Source organism: Nannobrachium achirus (genome assembly GCF_963921795.1).
Source record: "Nannobrachium achirus genome assembly, chromosome: 4".
Lineage (NCBI taxonomy): Eukaryota > Metazoa > Chordata > Actinopteri > Myctophiformes > Myctophidae > Nannobrachium > Nannobrachium achirus.
This window is the reverse complement of record NC_137813.1, coordinates 21,269,251-21,292,477: the sequence shown is the minus strand read 5'-3', so window position 1 is coordinate 21,292,477 and position 23,227 is coordinate 21,269,251. Positions and strand designations below refer to the sequence as shown.

General features: G+C 42.3%; 1 protein-coding gene across 1 annotated transcript in view; it reads right to left on the bottom strand.

The window, feature by feature from the left end:
- LOC308282752 (histone lysine acetyltransferase CREBBP-like) overlaps positions 1-21,928 on the bottom strand; it is a 92,401-nt gene extending 70,473 nt beyond the window's left edge. The window contains 10 exon segments of the mRNA XM_080723139.1: positions 4,261-4,357; positions 4,753-4,998; positions 5,436-5,681; positions 6,302-6,547; positions 6,985-7,236; positions 11,968-12,027; positions 14,705-14,752; positions 14,850-15,224; positions 15,801-15,864; positions 21,723-21,928. Coding sequence (XP_080579265.1) covers positions 4,261-4,357; positions 4,753-4,998; positions 5,436-5,681; positions 6,302-6,547; positions 6,985-7,236; positions 11,968-12,027; positions 14,705-14,752; positions 14,850-15,015 — 1,361 coding nt within the window. The 5' untranslated portion in view covers positions 15,016-15,224; positions 15,801-15,864; positions 21,723-21,928.
- Positions 21,929-23,227: the final 1,299 nt, after the last annotated feature.

Sequence of the window (23,227 nt, the reverse complement as noted above, 5' to 3'; positions counted from 1 at the left end):
TTATTGTAAAGGGTAATTCCGTTCATTTTAACCCATTTTCTGGAACTGGGCTAAATGATCCTTCAACCAGAAGGGGCCTCCCCAAACCTGTCTGCCCTGAATGACAGCCTGCTGCCTGTGCAGGGACACCAGGTGAAACTAATGCCAATCAATCAGAGTGAGAGCAGAGATCACAGCAGAGCACAGAGGAGAAGCTGCTGAGAAGCATTCAAATTTCAGATTAAGACTATGTATTATTTTGTCAGTTGTGTGCAGGAAAGCACAACATTAATGACTTTATCTTGCTGCGAGGAGCAACACATAGTCATCTGAATAGCACTGGTGTGCTGGTGCTGAATTAATGTGCAGGCCTTGGTGAGTGACAAGCAGTGTTTTGCCTTAGCTGCTAGGTGGCTAACTTGTGCTGGTGTTTCAGAGGTCAGGTAATGGGAATTTCTGTACTACTATTGTGTTGCTTAGCTCATATGCTAATTTCGCTAGCCTGGCCAGCTAGCTGGGAGCATTACAATGTGTAGTCAATTGCTGGGTTGCTATTGTGTTGTTTAGTTCATATGCAAATTTTCGCTAGCCTAACTAGCTTGTTTGGAGCAGATTGTTCTATGCCATTATCATAATATGGAATGCTAGTTCCCTGGTGTAATGCAATTTACTTTAATGCATTTCTGTAAAGCATTTCTTTCTCTAATGTAATGCATTCTGTAATCTGTAATACTAATGCATTTAAAGCCTGTTCAATGATGTAATTTTTTAAGTACTGTTTAAGTAATGATTCTATTGTCTTGTTCTGTTTACAGAATTACCACTCAATACAGGCCTGTCACCTGTACTGGAAGATTTTTTTTTATTTTGTTGTTTGAACAACTGTTGAATTTATGTATTAAGTATTTGAAGTGAAACCTTATGTAACGACAACTGTGTCACTGATATTGTTTTAGACATTAACACAGAGATGCCTCTGGCCTTGCTTTATGCAGGTCATTTTTTTTTTTTTTTCCTTTTTGACACATCTGTTTGATTCAGCCTGACTCTGGTCAACCAAGGAGTGGCAAGCAACCCAAGATTGGAAGGACCCAGACCTGATCTAAGAATTCTCCTTGGGCAGACCCAGAGCCATAGTCAGTGAGCCAGAGTCTGTGTCCCCAGCGTGGTAGGAAATTATCACACACAAACTGCCCTGGCAGTGCAGTACTGGTCGGTGATACACACAGACTGCACACAGAAGAACTGGACTTTTTGACAAACGCATACTCACCACATACACTGCCCTGTGAGGAACAGTGCAGGACTGGACAATTAGTGGTTCAATTAGTACCCTCACACTCACATTCTCTCTGCTCTGCAGGGGCAGAGAGGTATTATTCAGTCAGTAATACAGTATAGTTGGGTGCACCCTAGGAATTAAAACCCTCAGAAAAGAAAATCTTGAAAACCGGATTCACTGAGTCATAGTATACCTATCTCCATTCATTATTGTACTGTATGTTTGTGCACATTGTTTTATTTTCTATTATTTCTACTCATACTAATTATATTTCATTCAATATAAAATTGAGCCGGCCAACTCAAGTGACTTGCATCTGGTCTCATCTGGTCTCATAAGCGCCTTAAACCTTAGAACAGTAAAGCGTGACGTAATTTACCCATCCTAGCTGGTTCGTCATTTTCTTCCCCCATTCTGAATTCCCCTAGACCCTTTTCATATATTTCATATAAGAACAGTGTTAAAATTATCTCAGCGGTTCGACTCATATGTATATGAACACATTTGCCTTAAAAAAAAATCTCTTGAGGGTCCAAGTTGCCAAGGTCTCCATAGACTCCATGTAATTCATAGTGCACGGATCATGCACGCCCATGCCTAGATCATGCACCATGTGTGTGCACAATGCTCCCAGCTTTCAAACAAAAGAATCCGATTGGAAATCCGTTCAGGCATTCATGAGATAGCAGCCATTATGTTTTACACTGTTGTGAGCTTGGAGGTCTGCTACCTGAGTTGTATGGGGGTTGTATGGGGGTTAAACATGCAAAATCGCGATCATGCCTAATACATTTCTAGAGGTCCAAAAATGTTTTTTTCTTTTTTGGTCGGGGAACTCGGGGTTGGCAATTGGGGGGTACCATTATAAACTCGGGGAACTCGGGGTTGGCAACCAATGTGTGAAGAATCAACTGTCATTTTGTGTACTTCTTGTAAATAGTTTTTTTATAGTATTGCACTGTCGAACATGTGATTTTTTTTGTTTGTTTATTGAAAAGCATTACAGCATTTTATAAAGAAATCTCTTTGCCAGCTCACCTGTTTTTTTGCGTGTTATGTCAAGGTTGGTGGTGGTTGAGGAGGTGTTAATGTAATGAATTTATATTTGTGTTGTATCATGCCTTGGTTATGGTGGGGTTGCTTGCTGGTGCTTGGGGTGGGAACTGGATTTCAGATGCAGTGTGCTGTCCAGGGGAGAAGCAGACTCACGGACACCGGAGAAGCATGCACTGAACACAAATGAACGACACTGGTCATTTTTGAGGCCTGGTTATTTTATCCACCCATGGCCATGATGCCATTTGGTCCCAAAAAAAAAGTACTTATTTTTCAGTAGTTGCACTTACACTGGCTAAATGCAAGGCACATAATTATTCTGGTTACAGGGTAAACACTTAGTAATTACCAGGTAAGGTCATGGAATTGATCACGCTTTACTTTACAGTACAAACCAACAGTAACTACTGGGTAATTTCCCTGTAAATACTTTTTGTAGTTATTGGGTTAATACTGAGTAATTACCAGGTAAGGTCATGGAATTGATCACGCTTTACTTTACAGTACAAACCAACAGTAACTACTGTGTAATTTCCATGTAAATACCTTTTGTAGTTATTGGGTTAATACTGAGTAATTACCAGATAAGGTCATGGAATTGATCACGCTTTACTTTACAGTACAAACCAACAGTAACTACTAAGTAATTTCCCTGTAAATACTTTTTGGAGTTATTGGGTAAATACCAGGTAAGTACCTTTGTATATGCACAGATTATAATGGGTTACCTATCAAGGTAAGGACCAGGTAAATAACATGATAGTTAACATGAAATTAAACGGTAATTACCTAGTAATTTCTAAGAAAATACATAGGAATTACCTAGACATTAATAGGTATATTACATGGTAGTTACCATGTAATTATATAGTAATTGCATAAGCAACTACTCATAAATTCCTGGTAGTATCAAAGAAAATACCTGGTAAATACCAGGCAATATACCTTGTAATTACTATGTGTATTACCAGGTAGTTACACTATAATTACATGCTAAATACATAATAAAATACTTATAATTACCTAATAATTACCTTGTAGTATACAAGAAAATACCAGGTAACTACTGGGTAATAAACCTAGTAATTGCTAAGTGTATTACCAGGTAGTTACAGTATAATTACATGCTAAATACATAATAAAATACTTATAATTACCTAATAATTACCTTGTATTATCTAAGAAAATACCAGGGAACTACCGGGTAATACACTAAGTAATTGCTAAGTGTATTACCAGGTAGTTACTATGGAATTACCAGGTACATGCTTTAAATTACCTAGTAATTACCTGGTAGTTCTCAGGAATGTATCTGGGAATTACCAGGTAACACCAGGTAATTACTATGTAAAATACATTGTAATTACCTTGTAATTACCTAGTAATTACCTTGTAATTATGTGGTAACTACCATGTAATTACTGTACCGGAAAGTAAAGGGTTACCAAATAGGGGACAATAGCCTACAGTATAATGTTTATTATGATGATTATCCAACGTCTATACGCTCCGAGAAACTGTGTGATCATCATCATCACCTCTACTCTACCGCAGCAGCCAGCGAGTCACCACTCTTTCCGTGTTGAAGTTAAACTTAAATAAAAAGTATCGAAAATGGTATATCGAAAAGGGTATCGTATCGATTCCCAGGTATCAAAAAAGGTATTGTATCGATTCAAATATGAACGATACCCATCCCTAATATATATACATATATATCTTTCGATGCAATATTTTTCACTATTGCCATTCCATATACATTTTCTTTTGACAAATACATTTTTGAGCCATGCCAAATTCTGGAAATTGCAGGTCTAACAGAAAGCAAAGCTAGCAGAGGAGGTGCTGCCATAGGCTACAAAACATGACATTACACCATCAGACTTTAACATTTAAACAAACGCAGGGGCAGAAAGTGAGGCAGGAAGGACGGATGGACCCACTTGTTGAGTGTGGAAGGTAGAGAGTCAGAGTGCATGCCAGGCTGCTCTGATGAGGGGACACCCATGCCCCCTGGCATCTGGTTCATCTGGTTAGTGCCTGAGACACACACACACACACACACACACACACACACACACACACACACACACACACACACACACTCTGTAAGTCACAGACAGATAAGTAGAGCAGGCAAAGCATAAGTTGGCCTTTTAGTTCCATTTGGTTCCATCTCAGAGTTAACCCATTAGGACCTGAGGAGGATTCTACAAAAATCCTACAAACAATCCTCTAAAAAAAGGTATGTTAGCAGAGGTGCTCAAAGTTTGAAAGGATGCCCAAAATGTTTGAATGCGTGTTTGACTTTGAATATAATGTTGTTCCTGGAACAAAATATTTTGAGATGGGGTCGGCGTCAAATACATATGATTCTAGGGGTTCTAGACATTAAAAAGAAAAAAAATACATTTGTAGTTATTTCTCAGGCCTACCTAGTGAGCTGATGCTCCGGAGCTGCTGGTGCGGAGGGCCCTGGGGGGCCTGCGGGCCCTGGCTCTGCCCCTGGACGGGGGACTGGTTGCCGTAGGGCAGGCCCAGGGCAGCGTAGGCCTTCTGCATGGAGCTGGGGTCGATGTGGCCCGGAGCGCTGTTGATGGCCGGGGCGCTGGGCTGGCCCGGGCCCACCCCCACCGCACTGATGGCACTCTGCAGGCTGGAGCCAGGGGAACCCAGCATGGCTGCAGAGGCAAGAGGGACAGGCAGGCACATTCATCATACTAGTAGCAGGGTTCGCACACATCTTTACCAATTCATTTCCAAAACTTTTCCAGAATATTTAACCCAATTTCCAGGACTATATAACAATAATTCAGCTCAATGCAAAGCATAAATTGGCCTTTTAGTTCCATTTGGTTCCATCTCAGAGTTAACCCATTAGGACCTGAGGAGGATTCTACAAAAATCCTACAAACAATCCTCTAAAAAAAGGTATGTTAGCAGAGGTGCTCAAAGTTTGAAAGGATGCCCAAAATGTTTGAATGCGTGTTTGACTTTGAATATAATGTTCCTGGAACAAAATATTTTGAGATGGGGTCGGCGTCAAATACATACGATTCTAGGGGTTCTAGACATTAAAAAGAAAAAAAATACATTTGTAGTTATTTCTCAGGCCTACCTAGTGAGCTGATGCTCCGGAGCTGCTGGTGCGGAGGGCCCTGGGGGGCCTGCGGGCCCTGGCTCTGCCCCTGGACGGGGGACTGGTTGCCGTAGGGCAGGCCCAGGGCAGCGTAGGCCTTCTGCATGGAGCTGGGGTCGATGTGGCCCGGAGCGCTGTTGATGGCCGGGGCGCTGGGCTGGCCCGGGCCCACCCCCACCGCACTGATGGCACTCTGCAGGCTGGAGCCAGGGGAACCCAGCATGGCTGCAGAGGCAAGAGGGACAGGCAGGCACATTCATCATACTAGTAGCAGGGTTCGCACACATCTTTACCAATTCATTTCCAAAACTTTTCCAGAATATTTAACCCAATTTCCAGGACTATATAACAATAATTCAGCTCAATAACAGGTCGCTTACTCCTATGCACAATGCCCAAAGGCAGGTAGTGTATATGCCAGTGGTTCTCAACCTTTTCAGGCCGTGACCCCCAAAACACACACACACACACACACACACACACACACACACACACACACACACACACACACACACTCTGTAAGTCACAGACAGATAAGTAGAGCAGGCAAAGCATAAGTTGGCCTTTTAGTTCCATTTGGTTCCATCTCAGAGTTAACCCATTAGGACCTGAGGAGGATTCTACAAAAATCCTACAAACAATCCTCTAAAAAAAGGTATGTTAGCAGAGGTGCTCAAAGTTTGAAAGGATGCCCAAAATGTTTGAATGCGTGTTTGACTTTGAATATAATGTTGTTCCTGGAACAAAATATTTTGAGATGGGGTCGGCGTCAAATACATATGATTCTAGGGGTTCTAGACATTAAAAAGAAAAAAAATACATTTGTAGTTATTTCTCAGGCCTACCTAGTGAGCTGATGCTCCGGAGCTGCTGGTGCGGAGGGCCCTGGGGGGCCTGCGGGCCCTGGCTCTGCCCCTGGACGGGGGACTGGTTGCCGTAGGGCAGGCCCAGGGCAGCGTAGGCCTTCTGCATGGAGCTGGGGTCGATGTGGCCCGGAGCGCTGCTGATGGCCGGGGCGCTGGGCTGGCCCGGGCCCACCCCCACCGCACTGATGGCACTCTGCAGGCTGGAGCCAGGGGAACCCAGCATGGCTGCAGAGGCAAGAGGGACAGGCAGGCACATTCATCATACTAGTAGCAGGGTTCGCACACATCTTTACCAATTCATTTCCAAAACTTTTCCAGAATATTTAACCCAATTTCCAGGACTATATAACAATAATTCAGCTCAATGCAAAGCATAAGTTGGCCTTTTAGTTCCATTTGGTTCCATCTCAGAGTTAACCCATTAGGACCTGAGGAGGATTCTACAAAAATCCTACAAACAATCCTCTAAAAAAAGGTATGTTAGCAGAGGTGCTCAAAGTTTGAAAGGATGCCCAAAATGTTTGAATGCGTGTTTGACTTTGAATATAATGTTCCTGGAACAAAATATTTTGAGATGGGGTCGGCGTCAAATACATACGATTCTAGGGGTTCTAGACATTAAAAAGAAAAAAAATACATTTGTAGTTATTTCTCAGGCCTACCTAGTGAGCTGATGCTCCGGAGCTGCTGGTGCGGAGGGCCCTGGGGGGCCTGCGGGCCCTGGCTCTGCCCCTGGACGGGGGACTGGTTGCCGTAGGGCAGGCCCAGGGCAGCGTAGGCCTTCTGCATGGAGCTGGGGTCGATGTGGCCCGGAGCGCTGTTGATGGCCGGGGCGCTGGGCTGGCCCGGGCCCACCCCCACCCCCACCGCACTGATGGCACTCTGCAGGCTGGAGCCAGGGGAACCCAGCATGGCTGCAGAGGCAAGAGGGACAGGCAGGCACATTCATCATACTAGTAGCAGGGTTCGCACACATCTTTACCAATTCATTTCCAAAACTTTTCCAGAATATTTAACCCAATTTCCAGGACTATATAACAATAATTCAGCTCAATAACAGGTCGCTTACTCCTATGCACAATGCCCAAAGGCAGGTAGTGTATATGCCAGTGGTTCTCAACCTTTTCAGGCCGTGACCCCCAAAATAATCATGTTTTAACTGGGGGGGTCCCCACCCTGACGAGCACTAAGAGTTGAGGAATTTTGTCTATCACGGTTCTATTGTGAAAATAGCAGATCTACATGCTCACAATTGTGAGCATGTAGATCGGCTATTTTCACAATTTCTACCTTTTTAATATTTGACAATTTGGCCCATGTTTAATTTGTCATTTCAGTGGTATTAACAAAATCAATAACCAAAGACAATGCACAGATATTTTTCCAGGAACTTCCAAGACCCTTGATAAATTCCAAAACTTTTCCAGTACTGGAAAAATATTTTTCTAATTTCAAAATATTTCCAGGAATTTCATGACTGTGGGAACCCTGTAGTAGGGCTGTCACGATTATTGCATAACAGTCTAATCGCAATTATTTTAGGTAATCGCAATTGTTTTGCATAATCGGCAAAATCGTTTCCATGTTGAGAAATGTTCATATGGTTTCAAACACTTTCAAAAAGTAGTGGAAATAGCGGAAAAGTAGTGGAAAAGTAGTGGAAATAGATCGGCTATTTCCACTATCAATGTTCTTTTTATAAGTATAAAGTTGTCAAATATGTCAGTACTTTCTTTGTACAATTAGGTTATGTGTCTCATATCTGCCATGTGCAACTTCAATGCCTAAAAGCCAAACAGTCAACGACAAAAACACAATGAAATCATTAATCGCAATTATTTGAGTGACTATTGATCGTCACGTAAAATGTCACAATTGTGACAGCCCTACTTACTAGTCCTTGCCGGTTAGAACATAATATGGGCTCCGAAGTACGTACAGAGTTTGGGTTATGGGGTGTGCACAGTATATGAGGGATTGAATGTAGGAGTCTAAGAAGTAATGTTGGGAGAACCCAGAAGTATCAGTGACGTGTCAGTCATCTCCAAATTTGGGCATTGTTTCAGTATACGGCTGTTACCATGGCGGGTACGCATGCGCAGTACAGGGGGCGGTTTCAGTGATGTCAGATATCTCCAAATGTGGGCATTGTTTAGTATCAGTGATGTCACCATGCATGTATATCAGACAGACATTCAGTCGTTTATTAGTAGGAATTAGCCCTGGCGTCCCCATGTTGGCCATGTATGTCATTACAGGGTGGGAAATGTACCGGCGTTTATCTTTTCAAAATATAAAAGAAATACAATTTAAATCTACATGCTTGCAATTGTTCATCAGCTATTTGTGTGACGCTTAGGTATAAAATTATAAAGTAGGTGGATAGGTGAAAAACAAAAACACAGGTCTGTCATTATGTCTTAGAAGATATTTTATACATGATACATGTATAATTAGGGCTGTCACAATTATTACATAATCGTCTAATCGCAATTATTTGAGGTAATCACAATTATTTTTTCATAATCGTCATAATCTATCCATGTTGAGAAATGTTAATAGTTACAAACACTTTCATCTACTTTCATCTAAGCTGAGCTTGTAGATCTGCTTTTTTAAATATAGAATTAGTAACTTCTTTGTATATTTAAGTTATGCGTCATGATTTCCATGTGCAACTTCAAAGCCTAAAAGCCAAACAGAAATGTAATTGTCAACGACAAATACACAATTAAATCGTAAAATCGCAATTATTTGAGTGACAATTAATCGTCATGTAAAATGTCATAATCGTGACAGCCCTATGTATAATATATGAAAATAGAATAAAAACATTTAATGAATCGACAATCTTCCATTAACCATTTTTAACATTTTGCTCCCCCATCTAATAAAATGAGTGTGTGTGTGTGTGTGTGTGTGTGTGTGTGTGTGTGTGTGTGTGTGTGTGTGTGTGTGTGTGAGAGAGAGAGAGAGCGCTGTGCAGCTCCCTGCCGGTGTGTTGAGCTCTGACAGAGAGCACGCTGCCTCTGTGGGGGATTTAAACCCGTCACAGGGCCTTTGGCCAATCAAGGAGCAGATTGTCCCAGGACCCGCCCCCCGGCTCCCCCTCCTCCCTTGACAGAGTCAGAGTTGTAGAAGAGAGAGTTACGTCACTTACGTCGACTCCCATAGTAAGCGTGGAAAGCCTATTTACTCTATGGTGGGAAGCTAACTTAGCCTAGCTTACTGGAGCCTGTTCTCATTCCTAGCGAGCCTCTGCCACGTCCGCCCCCATTCATTTTTCACTTGCTGGTAAGTAGACTAAATCACGTCTTTTTCACTCTTTTAAAAATGGTATCTGCCTTAGAGAGGCCCGTGAATGCGTTACAATGGTGAAAAAGACGTGATTTGGTCTACTTACCAGCGAATTAATGACTCGGCTAGAATGGGGGCGGACGGGGCAGAGGCAGGGCAGAGGCTCGCTAGGAATGAGAACGGCTCCATGCGAAGCCACTTCCGGTCTGCGGCGAGTTCAAAGCGTGACGCCACTCTCCTTAGATCGCTCTGGACACAGTGCCACAGAGCCCCTCCCCCCCTAGGGTGTCATATTACAGGCCCTGTCTTTCTAGCGGAATCCTCTGGCTGCTGCTGCGAGCTTGGCAGTTCAGCGAGCCAGCACAGAGCCGTGATACAGCAGCACGCCTGCAGGGGGCTCCACCTTATACTGAGAGCCCTGGATGGATGGATGGATGGATGGATGGATGGATGGATGGATGGATGGGGCTGTGTGACAGAACGCCACACATCCCAGTTTCATATGCATTAGGCCGCGGATGCCCATTTGATACCTTTTTTCTTCTATCTCTGGGACCCAAAAAGTTACAGACAGAATAATCGATGACATCGATAAGCCCTAGATCAGGGGTATTCAACGTTTTCAGGCCAAGGACCCCTTGGTTGAGAAAGAAACTAAGCAGGGACCCCCACAACCTTTTCATAGATTCCATATATAGTTTCATGTTTGACAGCACAATCGTCATTGTTCTTTGGATTCATGTCAATTTGTGTTTTCAGATATTTAACCACTTGAACCGTCATTACCTAATAAACTTGACATTTCACTCTGTACTTGTCTGCTCTTTCCCTCCTCTACACCAAACCTCTTTGCCAAAAATAGCCGATCTACAAGCTCACAACGCCTCGCAGCGCGAGGCGTTGTGAGCTTGTAGATCGGCTATTTTTGTGCACCTAATGCACCTTAACCCTTGACCCTAATCAGTGTACAAATGGAGATCAAGATCCGGTGTACAAATGGAGATCAAGATCTGGTGTACAAATAGAGATCAAGATCTGGTGTACAAATGGAGATCAAGATCTGGTGTACAAATAGAGATCAAGATCTGGTGTACAAATAGAGATCAAGATCTGGTGTACAAATAGAGATCAAGATCTGGTGTACAAATAGAGATCAAGATCTGGTGTACAAATAGAGATCAAGATCTGGTGTACAAATGGAGATCAAGGTCAAAACGTGTTTCAGTTTTGAGCTTGTAAGAACTGCTTGTATTTCCACAATTTTCTTTTTTTCTCACTATTTTGAAAATAGCGCCAGGATAGATTTTCCGCCATCTTGAATTTTCTCCAAAACACACTTTTTGCTCCTTTTCCTACATATTTTCTTCAAATGTCACAAAAATCGGTACACACACACACACACACACACACACACACACACACACACACACACACACACACACACACACACACACACACACACACACACACACACACACACACACACACACACACACACACACACACACACACACACACACACACACACACGTACGTCAAGACCGAGCGCAGGAGGGGGTCGAGACCAAGTCGAGACAGATACAAAATTAAAATACATTAAAAAAAATATATAAATCCTCATTTGATAGTACTGAGGTGTGGTCAGAAGGTATTATCCCTTTTCATTTCATTTGAAAGTTAAATGTATTACTCTGGTGCACTCTGGTGCACTGCAAAATGAAGAAGATAGATCTATGTATAACGTCATGGGATTCTCAGGACATAATTTAACATCTTGAAAAGTTTATAGTTCCTGTTATTATTTGCACTTTTTGACTCATTTCCCGGACTAGGAGTTGTTTTACACACGTCTAGTAATTCATCAATGAAAAGCACCAGACAGCTCTCTTATAATGTTAATGAGCATGGGACAGTAGCGAGGTTTTCACCACAGCCCCCCCCCCCCCCCAACCCATAGACTGACTGTAAAAATGTGTACTAACAGAGACAGGCAGAGACCAGCTGCAACATTTCTCATGGTAAACTGCGACCTTCGGTTGCAATTAATTTTCGGATATTCGAATATTCGGTTTCAAAATGGTTGTGTACACGTCAGTGAAATTAACCGCTAGGAACATCCCTAAAGCACACTCCTGCATTACAATCCCGCTGTCTGCATTTCCATTACATTTCATGGATTTTGCAGAGGCCCTTATGTAGAGCGACAAAGGATGAGCCAACAGGTTTGGTGTCCAGCTCAGAGACAAGTTCAAAGAGACACATTCTGACAGTTCTGTTATGATCACCCTACACCTAAGGAGATCAGCAGATATTCTGCAGTATGTAGGCAGATACTGTCTGCAACTTACCTCTCACTTGGCTGCCGGCAACTGCGCTAGCTCCGCTACTGACAATATATCCATGGCGGTCTGTTGGGGAGAGGGGCGGGGGGGGGGGGGGGGGGGGGGGGGGTACAGCAGAACACATCTGACAAAGTCTACAATCAATGGAGTTGGTGCGGTGGTGTGTGCGCTGTAACAGCCAGAACCACTATAGCAGAGTGGTGTGTGTCAAATCAAATGGCAGTGTTCACCACTTGTTTTGGTTGACTCCAACAAGTGACCAAGTGAGTGAGTCTGTCTGTCTGTCTGTGTACAGTATGTATGAGTTGGGTGTTTGTATGAGGACAACACACCACTCAGCCCCATGTACAATGTTGAACTACTTTTCACCAAATAAGACAGTGCTGCATAGTTTTACAATAACACAAAAACATGTGTTAGTGGCTCAGGAAACAAAGTCCAGGAAGTCTAGCTTGATCTAACCAAGATCACTATATAATAGGGTGACCATATTTTCAGCCACTCAAACCGGGACGCAAAACACTGTTGCCTAAAACTGGGACCCTAAAAGCAATGCGCACATTACCGCGCACGCGCGAGCCCATTCTCTAACGTCCGTGCACGCGCACACACGCACCGCAGGGTTGCAAACAGGCAGTGAGTGATTGACAAACAGGCTCAGTGTTGAATTCAGACACGCAATGAATTTGTTCCTTTTTTCTGATTGGTTAAGTGAGCATGTTTTCATGAAAAGAACATGATACATGTCTATGCAACCACTGAAAACAGCTATTATTATTTTAATTCTGGCGAAAACCGGGACAATTTTGTAGTGAATGTTGAAAACCGGGACATATTAGTGTTTTAGAGATATTTGTCGGGACACCGGGACACGTAGCTTGAAAACGGGACTGTCCCGGGTAAAACGGGACGTCTGGTCACCCTACTATATAATCACATACATGCACACTCAGATAAAGCTACAGTACCTTTAAGTATTAGTATAATCCACAACAGTCCCATGAATATATTAGGGGGGGAAAAAAAGAATCGCAGACCACCGTCATCACCAGCAAGTGAAGTGAGACAACAGAACTCTGATTTGAGCCTCCCAAGCCAATATAAAAAATCGAACCTCTGTTCGGAGTGGAGCTGTGTGTGTGTGTGTGTGTGTGTGTGTCTGTCTGTCTGTGTGTATTGCAGGCTGTGTGTGTGTGTGTGCGCGTGCGTGTGTGTGTGTGTGTGCCTGGCCTGGCCTGAAAACAGCGCCCCTCTCTTAACATGTGTGGTCATAAAAGGTACTACACAGAGGCTACATACAGACAGACCCACCCACCCACCCACATACCTACACACACCGCCACGTATAGGGAGCACACAGCTACAAAAATGATACAATCAATAGCAGCAGTGCACAAGCAAATGTGCAAGAGGAGTCAAGCATACAGTATGTACATGGAATGGAAATAGAAGAGGGAAAAAATAAGCAGTAGTATAGGACTATTATATATGAATGGGTGAAGTATGAACATGATTACATGCAAAAATGTGGCTAGTTAGCTAAAGTATGGAAACCAAGGGTTGGCTCTAATGATCTGAGAATACATCTACTGTATAACAGGGATCTCTGAGAATGGCATAACAGGAAATTATTACCTTGTGTGTACTGTCTATGCAAATAAGTTGTTTTAACAAGTAATTCAGTGTTTTTATCAACGGCCATGATCCTGTGAACATTTGAGATATACTATAATACTATGACACAATATTATGATGCCTAGATTGCCTACATATTGTTATAAATGTAATTTAAGCCCCAATGGGCACTAGGCAAGATGCAAAACACTTAACCACTTTAACTCCGGTGTCCTGGTTTTGGGGATGTCATTATTGTCAGAAATGCTCATTTGATTCTATAATAGAAGAAAATCTACAAGCCCACAACAATTGAGTTGCAATTACACTTTGTGACTTGTGAGCTTGTAGATTATTTTGTATGAATTATATTATACCATATTTAGATAACTAGACATTGTAACATACCAAATCATTTTTCACATTGATTTGGGACCCCATATCGTGATGCGATCGTGCGTCACTAGTTTGTGCTTGAAAGGTTATCCATGCTTAAAGGAGCTATAGTCAACTTTTTCTCGAAAAACGGATGCTAAAATAAAAATGATTCGAAAATATTTTATAAAAAAGATAAACTTCTCTATTCAAAAATGTCCGCAAAAAGCATAAAATAATAATTTTGTCCGTTGTCAGGCCGACACCTTGTTTATATCCTAGTCGATCTAGTCACAAAATGTAAATATTGAATATAAAAAAAGAAAAGAGCTCCAGATCTTGACTATTGCAGCTTTAGGCCATGGCTACACAGAGCTGGATATTTCATATATCCTGGTTTTTCAGATATCCACATAGAAAAATATCTAGGTCCACACGGAGCTGGATATTTCATATATCCCGGTTTTCAGATATCCATCTAGGTCTAACAAGCACACACACAGTAAAGTCTTCAGAGATATCCGGGTATCATGACTACACGGATCCAGTGAAGCGGATATTTTTCAGTGTCTCCACTTATTTATCCGGATTGAAAAATATCCAGATTCACTGCCAAAATATCCAGCTTTGTGTGGCTACAAGCCCCAACAGCACCAAAAAATGTCTAGATTCACAAATATCCAGCTCCGTGTAGCCTTGGCCTTAATGAAGTTGGATAAGGAAGAAGGTAGAAGATTTTCTGTTGGTTGCTTACCCTTACACAGAGATTGTCGTGCCAAAAAGCCACAAAGCCAATCTGGACCTAGAATATAATTAGAATATAATAATTGTATTACAATGCAGTATTTGTACAAGATCAGTTAGCCTAACATAATTGTGTGATTTCCTGCACATCCCACCTGCTATGCCATTCTTTTCCCAGCTGGGGATAGGTATGTTGTTCTTTTGGGAAAATTTAAATGCCTCTTCACAGCATTCCTTTGATTTAAGGCCAGGGCGCTGTTTGATGTAGTTTGCGAGCTGCTCCTCCTGATCCGGGGTGAGGAACTGCTTAGACCGTGCCATTTCATCGTACCCACTGGGTATTCCTTTTTCATAATTTTCTTTGTATGTACGCAGGGTAGAATATTTCAACCCAAAGGCTCTTGCCACTGATCTTAAAGATCTCTGCCCGTCCGCCTTATAGTTAAGGTATGCGCAGTGATACTTTTCACGGTCTTTGCCCCTGTTGGTTGTTCTTGGTGGGTTTCTCATGGTAGCTGTTATGCAGTGTTCTGTGTTTTAAAATGAGAAGGAAAAAATAAAACACACAAATCATAAATTTACGTTGGAATACAATGTTATAAATTATTCATGTTGATGGTTAATGTTGGGATAAGTTGAACCAGTGGTTCAATTTACCCCAAAGGGTTCATCTTGCCCCATGGGTTCCAGGGGAACTAATTGGAGGGAACATACACTGCACTGAACTAGTACTTGTTTAATGTTGCCTCTAAGAAAGGTTATGACTATTTGAGCAGCAACATGTGTTGATGAATTAGTCAATTCTATTTTTCAAGTTAAAGCTTGAAAAATGAAATAGTTAAACTTATCCCAGATGGTTAAACGTACTCATAAGTCCGACATCTCATTAGTCCTACATTGTTTAGGGTTAGGTGTGGGGCAAGTTGAACCACTTGACCAATTTCTTTTGAGAACTCATATGTTTTAAACCCTTTGACATTAATGCACACTTATTGCAATTGATAGAAGACATCTTGACGTTTTAGTAGATGTTTAGGTTTTACCTTCATCTAAATTTTCCTTGCCTAGAGGTCAACATACGGTAAGTATAAAGTTGTTCATCTTACCCCGCTCTGTTACAAGACAACATTCCACTCATCATGTTTCAGTTTTCCTTGCCATTTGAGGTACCTATAACAAAAGAAAATATATAGGCCATTCTGGTATGAAAAAATAAAATAAAACAGAACAAACTAAAACATAATACATGTAGCCTATTCTCTTATCATTTGAAAAAAAAGAAGAAAAAAAAACAGGAGCAATGTTTAAAATTTGTCTCTCCTTTGTGCTATGTTCTCTATCGTATCGAGACAGTGTCTCCACTCCACATTCACTCAACATTCATATGTATCACTTGTGACATGAATATTTATTTTAAGACACGACCCTTGCACGCACAGGTATATAAGGATGAAGGCCCGGGTGTGCGTGATCTAGTGGTGCTTTGGTGTTTTCTTGGCAAATTTAACAGCATGGTCATGATGGACCTCCAGAAGGCATTTGACATCACTATTCTGATTGAGAAATTAAAAGCTATCGGACTTGACAGTGCAGCAGTGAGTTGGATGCAGTCTTACCTGGTGGGGAGGGAACAGGTGGTGGAGATGAACGGTACCCTGCCCCCCCCCCCCCCCCCCTCCCTCCCAGTAAGCTGTGGTGTTCCTCAAGGTAGCATACTGGGGCCTCTTGTTCCTAATATATGTAAACGACATGGCATCTGCCTGCGACTGCATGCAAAGACTGCATGCAAAGACTGCATGCAAAGACCCTTAACTCTGAACTAAGTAAAAATCTGCACATGGCTTAACGAAATCAAATGATCAATTCAACTGGGCAAAACTGAATCCATCCTCTTTGGATCAAATCATAACCTTAAAAAGATTGATACATTCGCAATCAAAATGGGTGACAAGGTTATAACCTGGGATGTATCCTTGAAGCTTATCTTTCAGACGAAAAGATGACTTCAAAGGTAAAAAAAAAGAAGAAAAAAAAACAAACAATGAACTTGTTTCCTACAGAGGATCGCCCCGATGGTCAATTTCAACACACTAAAGACCATAGTCATTCAGCTCCTCTTTGACTACGGAGTCCACATATGGTATCGTGACGCCCCAAAAGCCCTAAAAACTAAGCTCCAAACAGCCCAAAACAAACTAATTCCTATCAGACTCACCTCACCTCTGCTAGCTCAGAGTAGATGACAAAGTAAAGCATCTTGCAATGGACCTGGTGTACAAGATACACTACACCACTAAGATACCCATACCTGACAAAATACTTTAAAAACGTTAAGGATGTCCACAAATACAAAACCAGAGGCAGCGCCACATATCACGTTCAACCCAGAGTCAATTCAAACAAATACTAGCTTGCTGGTCAATTCCTCCAGTAGTGAACGGAGATGCAGTAAGTGTTGTTGCCACGTCTGATTATTATAAGCCACATTGACGTTGGGCTTGTTTTTTGTAAAGTTGCTTATAAATAAAGGTGGTTGCGCTTGTGAGCTTGTAGATCGGATCGGCTATTTTCAAATAGTCAACGTATAGGTTTAAAGTGCTCATTTTTGGCCTATATTCACTCCATTGGGTTTGTTTTCATATACCGTATTTTCCGGACTATAAGGCGCACTTAAAAGCCTTTAATTTTCTCAAAAAAATACAGTGCGCCTTATAGTCCAGTGCGCCTTATATATGGATCATTCATTGACATTGACATTCCCTTTAGCACAGCTCCATCTGTTTGATGCATAACGCAACGGTAGCGTCTATTATGTGCGCCTTATAGTCAGGTGCGCCTTATATATGAAAACAGTTTGAAAATAGACCATTCATTGACAGTGCGCCTTATAGTCAGGTGCGCCTTATAGTCCAGAAAATACTGTACCTGGTTAATTATTCCTCTCACAAAATCTGGCAACAATCCTGTTTTAATAATGGGGTTTATTGAGACCGTCAGGTCGCACTTACTATCAAAACCTCCACAAACTGTGAGTCAGTCAGTCCGTCCGTCCGTCCGTCAGTCTGTCTGTCACACCTCACACGTCAAACTATTGCCCTGCTCATATCTCCGCAACCGTTGCCCCGATCCATGCCAAATTTTGCACACACACTCCTTGCCTGCCAAACTACAACCTCCAAGGACCCCCGGAGCTCCAGGGACCTCCAGGGCTAGGAGCGTCCGGGAGAGCCGGGGCCGGTACCTATTCGTCCGCCAAGGCAACGCGGAGTCCCCACCCCTCATTTCTCACATGGCCCTCTTCTAGCGCCACCATGAGGCCGATTCTTGCAAAACACATTTTTGGACACTGCTCCTACAGATTTTGCCCTAAAATCACACAAATCGGTACACACTATGTCTACACTCATTTCATCAACATGGATCTGTCCCATATAGCGCCACAATCAGGCCGATTTTTTCAAACACATTTTTGGACACTGCTCCTACTGATTTTGCCCTAAAATCACGCAAATCGGTACACAGTATGTCTACACTCATCTCATCAATATGGATGTCCCATATAGCGCCACCATCAGGCAGATTTTTTGAACCACACTTTTGGACACTGCTCCTACAAATTTTGCCCTAAAATCACGCTGCGACCTGACGGTCGCTTATCTCCCGATTAGGGAGTCTTACTGGTAGTGATAGTATAGGCTATTATCAGGGAGCGGGGCGGGACGTTTTGCCGTATAAAGTGGCGTGCAACTTCCGCCGCCGTCCTGCAATATAACAAGCTGGGCTCTAAAGGCTCTAACAGAGTCCAGGGTGAAGAGCTATTCACTTCACCGCATTGTAGTTTCCTAGCTATCATCACCTAGGCTTTGTTATGTATTTTTAAGTGAAAGCTAGAAAACTACACCGCGGTGAAGTGAATAGCTCTTCACCCTGGCTGCGCTACTACGACAGCCCTTTATTAGTTATTTTTCCGCGTTTGAAGTTGATAGGATCGATCTGCGCCGGCTAGACTGAGAGGAGAGAACGAGAGAGGAGAGGGCTGAGGGAGGAAGGCGGAGCTCGGTGTGTGTGTGTGTGTGTGTGTGTGTGTGTGTGTGTGTGTGTGTGTGTGTGTGTGTGTGTGTGTGTGTGTGTGTGTGTGTGTGTGTGTGTGTGTGTGTGTGTGCACTGCATGTGCAGTGATGGAAAAAGTAATCAAGTAAAAGTATCAATACTGCAATGCGACGCGCTGTGACTAAGCTTGTAAATGGGCTATTTTCATTTATGGTTAGCCTTAATGCTTTATAATATTATATATTTTTTAAGTTGTTAGGTGTAAGGCTAGCTTTACACATAACAACTTTGATAAGATTTTGGACAGATTTGGAAGGATTTCCCAAAGACTACCCTCTCACACTATTCATGGGTTGCATTTGTAGTCCTACACCAGCCATTTTGAGGACCAACACAGGTGTTTTGATTAATGTAAAACATTGGTTCTATGCCAATCAGACACATTGAACATCTGTGTTGGTCCTCAATATGGCCGGTTTAGGACTACAAATGCAACCCATGAATACGATTTGAAAAAGACTTTCCAAAAACTTTATAACGATTCTTCAAAGATTTCAGTTGTTAGATGTGAGATGCCTCTAAAGATGTTGTAATGACTGGTTCAAGATTCCCTTTTATTTGCTGAAATATGTCTATAGCCTTGTGTTCCTATAAATTATAATATTAAAGCATTAAGGCTAATAAATGAAAATAGCCGATTTACAAGCTCAGTCACAGCGTGTCGCATAGCAGTATTGATACTTTTACTCGATTACTTTTTCCATCACTGCACATGTAGTACACCGCACGCACGCACGCACGCACGCACGCACACACACACACACACACACACACACACACACACACACACACACACACACACACACACACACACACACACACACACACACACACACACACACACACACACACACACACACACACACACACACACACACACACACACACACACACACACACACACACACACACACACACACACACACACACACACACACACACACACACACACACAGAGCTCCGCCTTCCTCCCTCAGCCCTCTCCTCTCTCGTTCTCTCCTCTCAGTCTTGGCGTTTCCATAATCTTAAGCACATTAGGGAAGCGAATTATCAGAAATGCGCTTTAAGACAAAGCGAATTTAGCCCGTTTCCATTAAACTGGTGAAATGCGATTCTTGGGAGATCCTGCCTGGGTCCGTCTGACCGACCTACTGTAAACCCTTCCCGCGGGCTTGCACACAGTGCACAGAGCTGGGATGGGGCTGACCTAGCTCTGGTCCATAGAGTTAGGGAGAACTCCTCTAACGCTATGGACCAGAGCTAGGGCTGACAGAGAGACATTTATTCACTTGTCCCTCGGGGACGGGCGAGATAAAGTCGGCGAAAATCTGTCTATCTGCAACACACCGACGCACGCAAACCGGCTGAGTCTCGTCTCTGTGATCAGCCACTTGCACTCATAGATTAGACATAGACCATGAATGTTTTTTTTTTACATTGGTAAAATAAATTCAAATGTCCCCGGGCACTTTCCAGATCATAACTGAAGGCTGCATTCAAGAGAATGCAGCATTCAGTTACATTTCTAAAAGGCCCTTTTAGAAATGTCTGCCCCTGCCTCTCTAATATTCTCTGCACGTCCCTGTCTGTGATTATTCTGACGGGCAGCCGAGAGCGCAGGAGGAGGAAACTTTTGCAAATGCGAGCTGTGGTGTCGTGCAAGGACACTATGTCTGTATACTCACTGCCTGGACAGGTTTGTGTTTGTTGTGTGATGTCATGTCACGGTGATTGTTGAGCTAGGGACTGAGTTCAAGATTTTCTGCATAATGCACGGCTTTGCACGCACGGCATGCGTCGCAACTCTCCGCTTCCCTAATGGAAAAATAATATATTTTTTTTATTGTTTTTTAATCAATTTTTTAATGGGTTTAATTCTTTTTTTTTTTTTATATAAATATGCCAAATTGCAGAATTGTCATGCAAACTTACTGTTTGTTTAGATTTACTGTATATTCCTTGTATATACTTACTGTTTGTTTAGATTTACTGTTTTCTTTTCTTTTTTTTCCCCCTTTTCTTTACATATCTACTGCATAGTACTGTGTTCTATTTGTCTGTCATTCAATGTTATATGAGATACTTAAATGGTTTCCTGTTGAAATAAGCTTAGTCTTTTCATGGATCTCCTTTTAGTAGACCTTGTACCAGTGAACTGTACCGTCATGAATCTGTACATTTTCCTATGCAAACTTCTAATAAAGCCTTCAATCAATCAATCAAATCATCAAGTAGCCTAACATAACAAAGGACTGGACAAATATCCCAAAATGAGATGTAGGCTATGCCAAGGAAACATATTATATCTGAAACATATTATAGTAGGCTATATAATTTGTAAATTTACATATAGCACTAAATCCTCTGCCCCCCCAAAACATAAATAGGGCTAAAGGGGTTTATGTATGATTTATAATATCATAATGATAAAAATATCATCATAATGAATAGTAAAGTTACTAAGGTTTTCAAATGAATTTGAGGTTGAGTAAAAGTACAATATTTAGATCTGAGATGTAGTGGAGTAGAAGTAAAAGCAGCAACAAATAACTCAAGTTGTACTTAAGTAGCCTACAGTACTTAAGTAAATGTACTTAGTTACTTTATACCACTGCACACACCTCACAACAAGTCAAGAACCCACAGCAGCTAGTTAACAACAACAAACAGAACCAAAAACCAACCAAAAGCAGAAACAAATCACAGACAATGGTCACAGAGAAAGAGGCGAGCGCACTGTCACTGTCAGCGCACTGTCAGCGACAGACAGCGAGGGAGGAGAGATTACATAACAGCAGCAGTACAAGTGTCCAGTCGTGACACGCAAGGCAGCAGGCTAACACCCTTGCTAGCCCTTGCATATCGCCACTAAAGCAGCAACACAAGTTACAACTGACAGTGCAAGAATGTTTATTTACCTGTTTGCTGTTGGTGCAAAAAGTAGTCTTATGGAAACGCCACTGAGTCGCCGGCGCAGATCGATCCTATCAACTTATTATTATCAACGTTGAATGTTTGGAATAATGGAGGAAACGCGGAAAAATAACTAATAAAGGGCTGTCGTAGTAGCGCACCATAAACTGCGTCTGGTCTCAAGTCCTTAAATCAATCCTATTTCCTAGTATTTCCTTGCTTGTATGTTACTCCCTTCCATTGAGGAAATAGAGAAGAGGAGACGATCTGATCACTGATCTGTGTGTAGTGTTCTGACATGAGGAGCCAGATACATGTCCAGTAGAAGGTTGTCCTTCGTTTCGGGATGGTGTTTTTTACTGGTGTTTCAGTCCGAGTGTGGGGAAAGGGTGCGTTCGGAAATGCGCACCGGACTGCGCGGGCGTTTATCGTGGGCTTGCCCAGGCCGTAACGATTGCATTCACCACGGCTTCGTAACTCGCGCGGCGCTCCGCCTGCCGCGCGGCCCTGGCCCGCTCTTCGCGGCCACTCGCGCCTGCGGCGCTCGGGGGCGAAGAGCAGGACCAAGGTCCGCTGGCCTTCGCGCCGCTTGCAATGTCGTGGACAATAAAACGAGCGCACCCTTTCATACACTCTGACTGAATCACCAGTAAAAAACACTCTCTCCCTTCGTTTCATCCAGTAGTTTGAGACAAGAGGCGTACTTGGATTCGTAGAACGTAAAGATGATGTCACGCACTTGTGGTTCTAACTCTAGAAATAACTTAAAGATGCTGCTGGAAATGACATTTCGTCATTCGTTGCCATTACTGATGACAACATCACCGGGGGGGGGATAAACCGTGGTTTAAAAAAAATGGAAACCGTAACCCTACTCTGCAGACAGAGTAGGCTTGGCACCGCTGCTCACACTTGTTGAAACACGTGGATTATGCTTGTTTATTGATGAGTAAAGCTAGCCTGATAACCATTTATTTCTACTGTTTTTGTTTGTCTTTAAGGGAACATCCCTAAATCTCTATTCGTCTACCAAAGCCAATTCTGTGTACGTGCATATTCAATTTGGAGTTCAAACACAATTATAACAATCCCCAGACAAACAAAATTATAACAATCCCCATCCGGGTTTACGTGGTTATTACGACTTATTTAGCCCCTTACAACTACACAACCGTTTGGATTTCACAAACAAAGTGCTTAATAAAGTCTCACATTTGTCTAAATACGGTACGGCTTACTGTAATTACCCTTAGCCTCCGTATTCTTTAATAAGAAGCCTTTTTATCCGACTATTTTCTGTGTCACCCGTCAGTGGTGGAAAAAAACCTCAAATGTCCTACTAGTAAAAGTATGGTTTATGTAGACCTATATTTTATTATAATTTGCCTGCAAAGTAACTAACAATAATGTCTTAAAATAAAAATGAGCACATAGGATCCGAAATGTAAGTAAACGTAAAAGTACAGGGAAATTGGAGATACTCAAATACATACAAGTAAGTAGTAAGTAC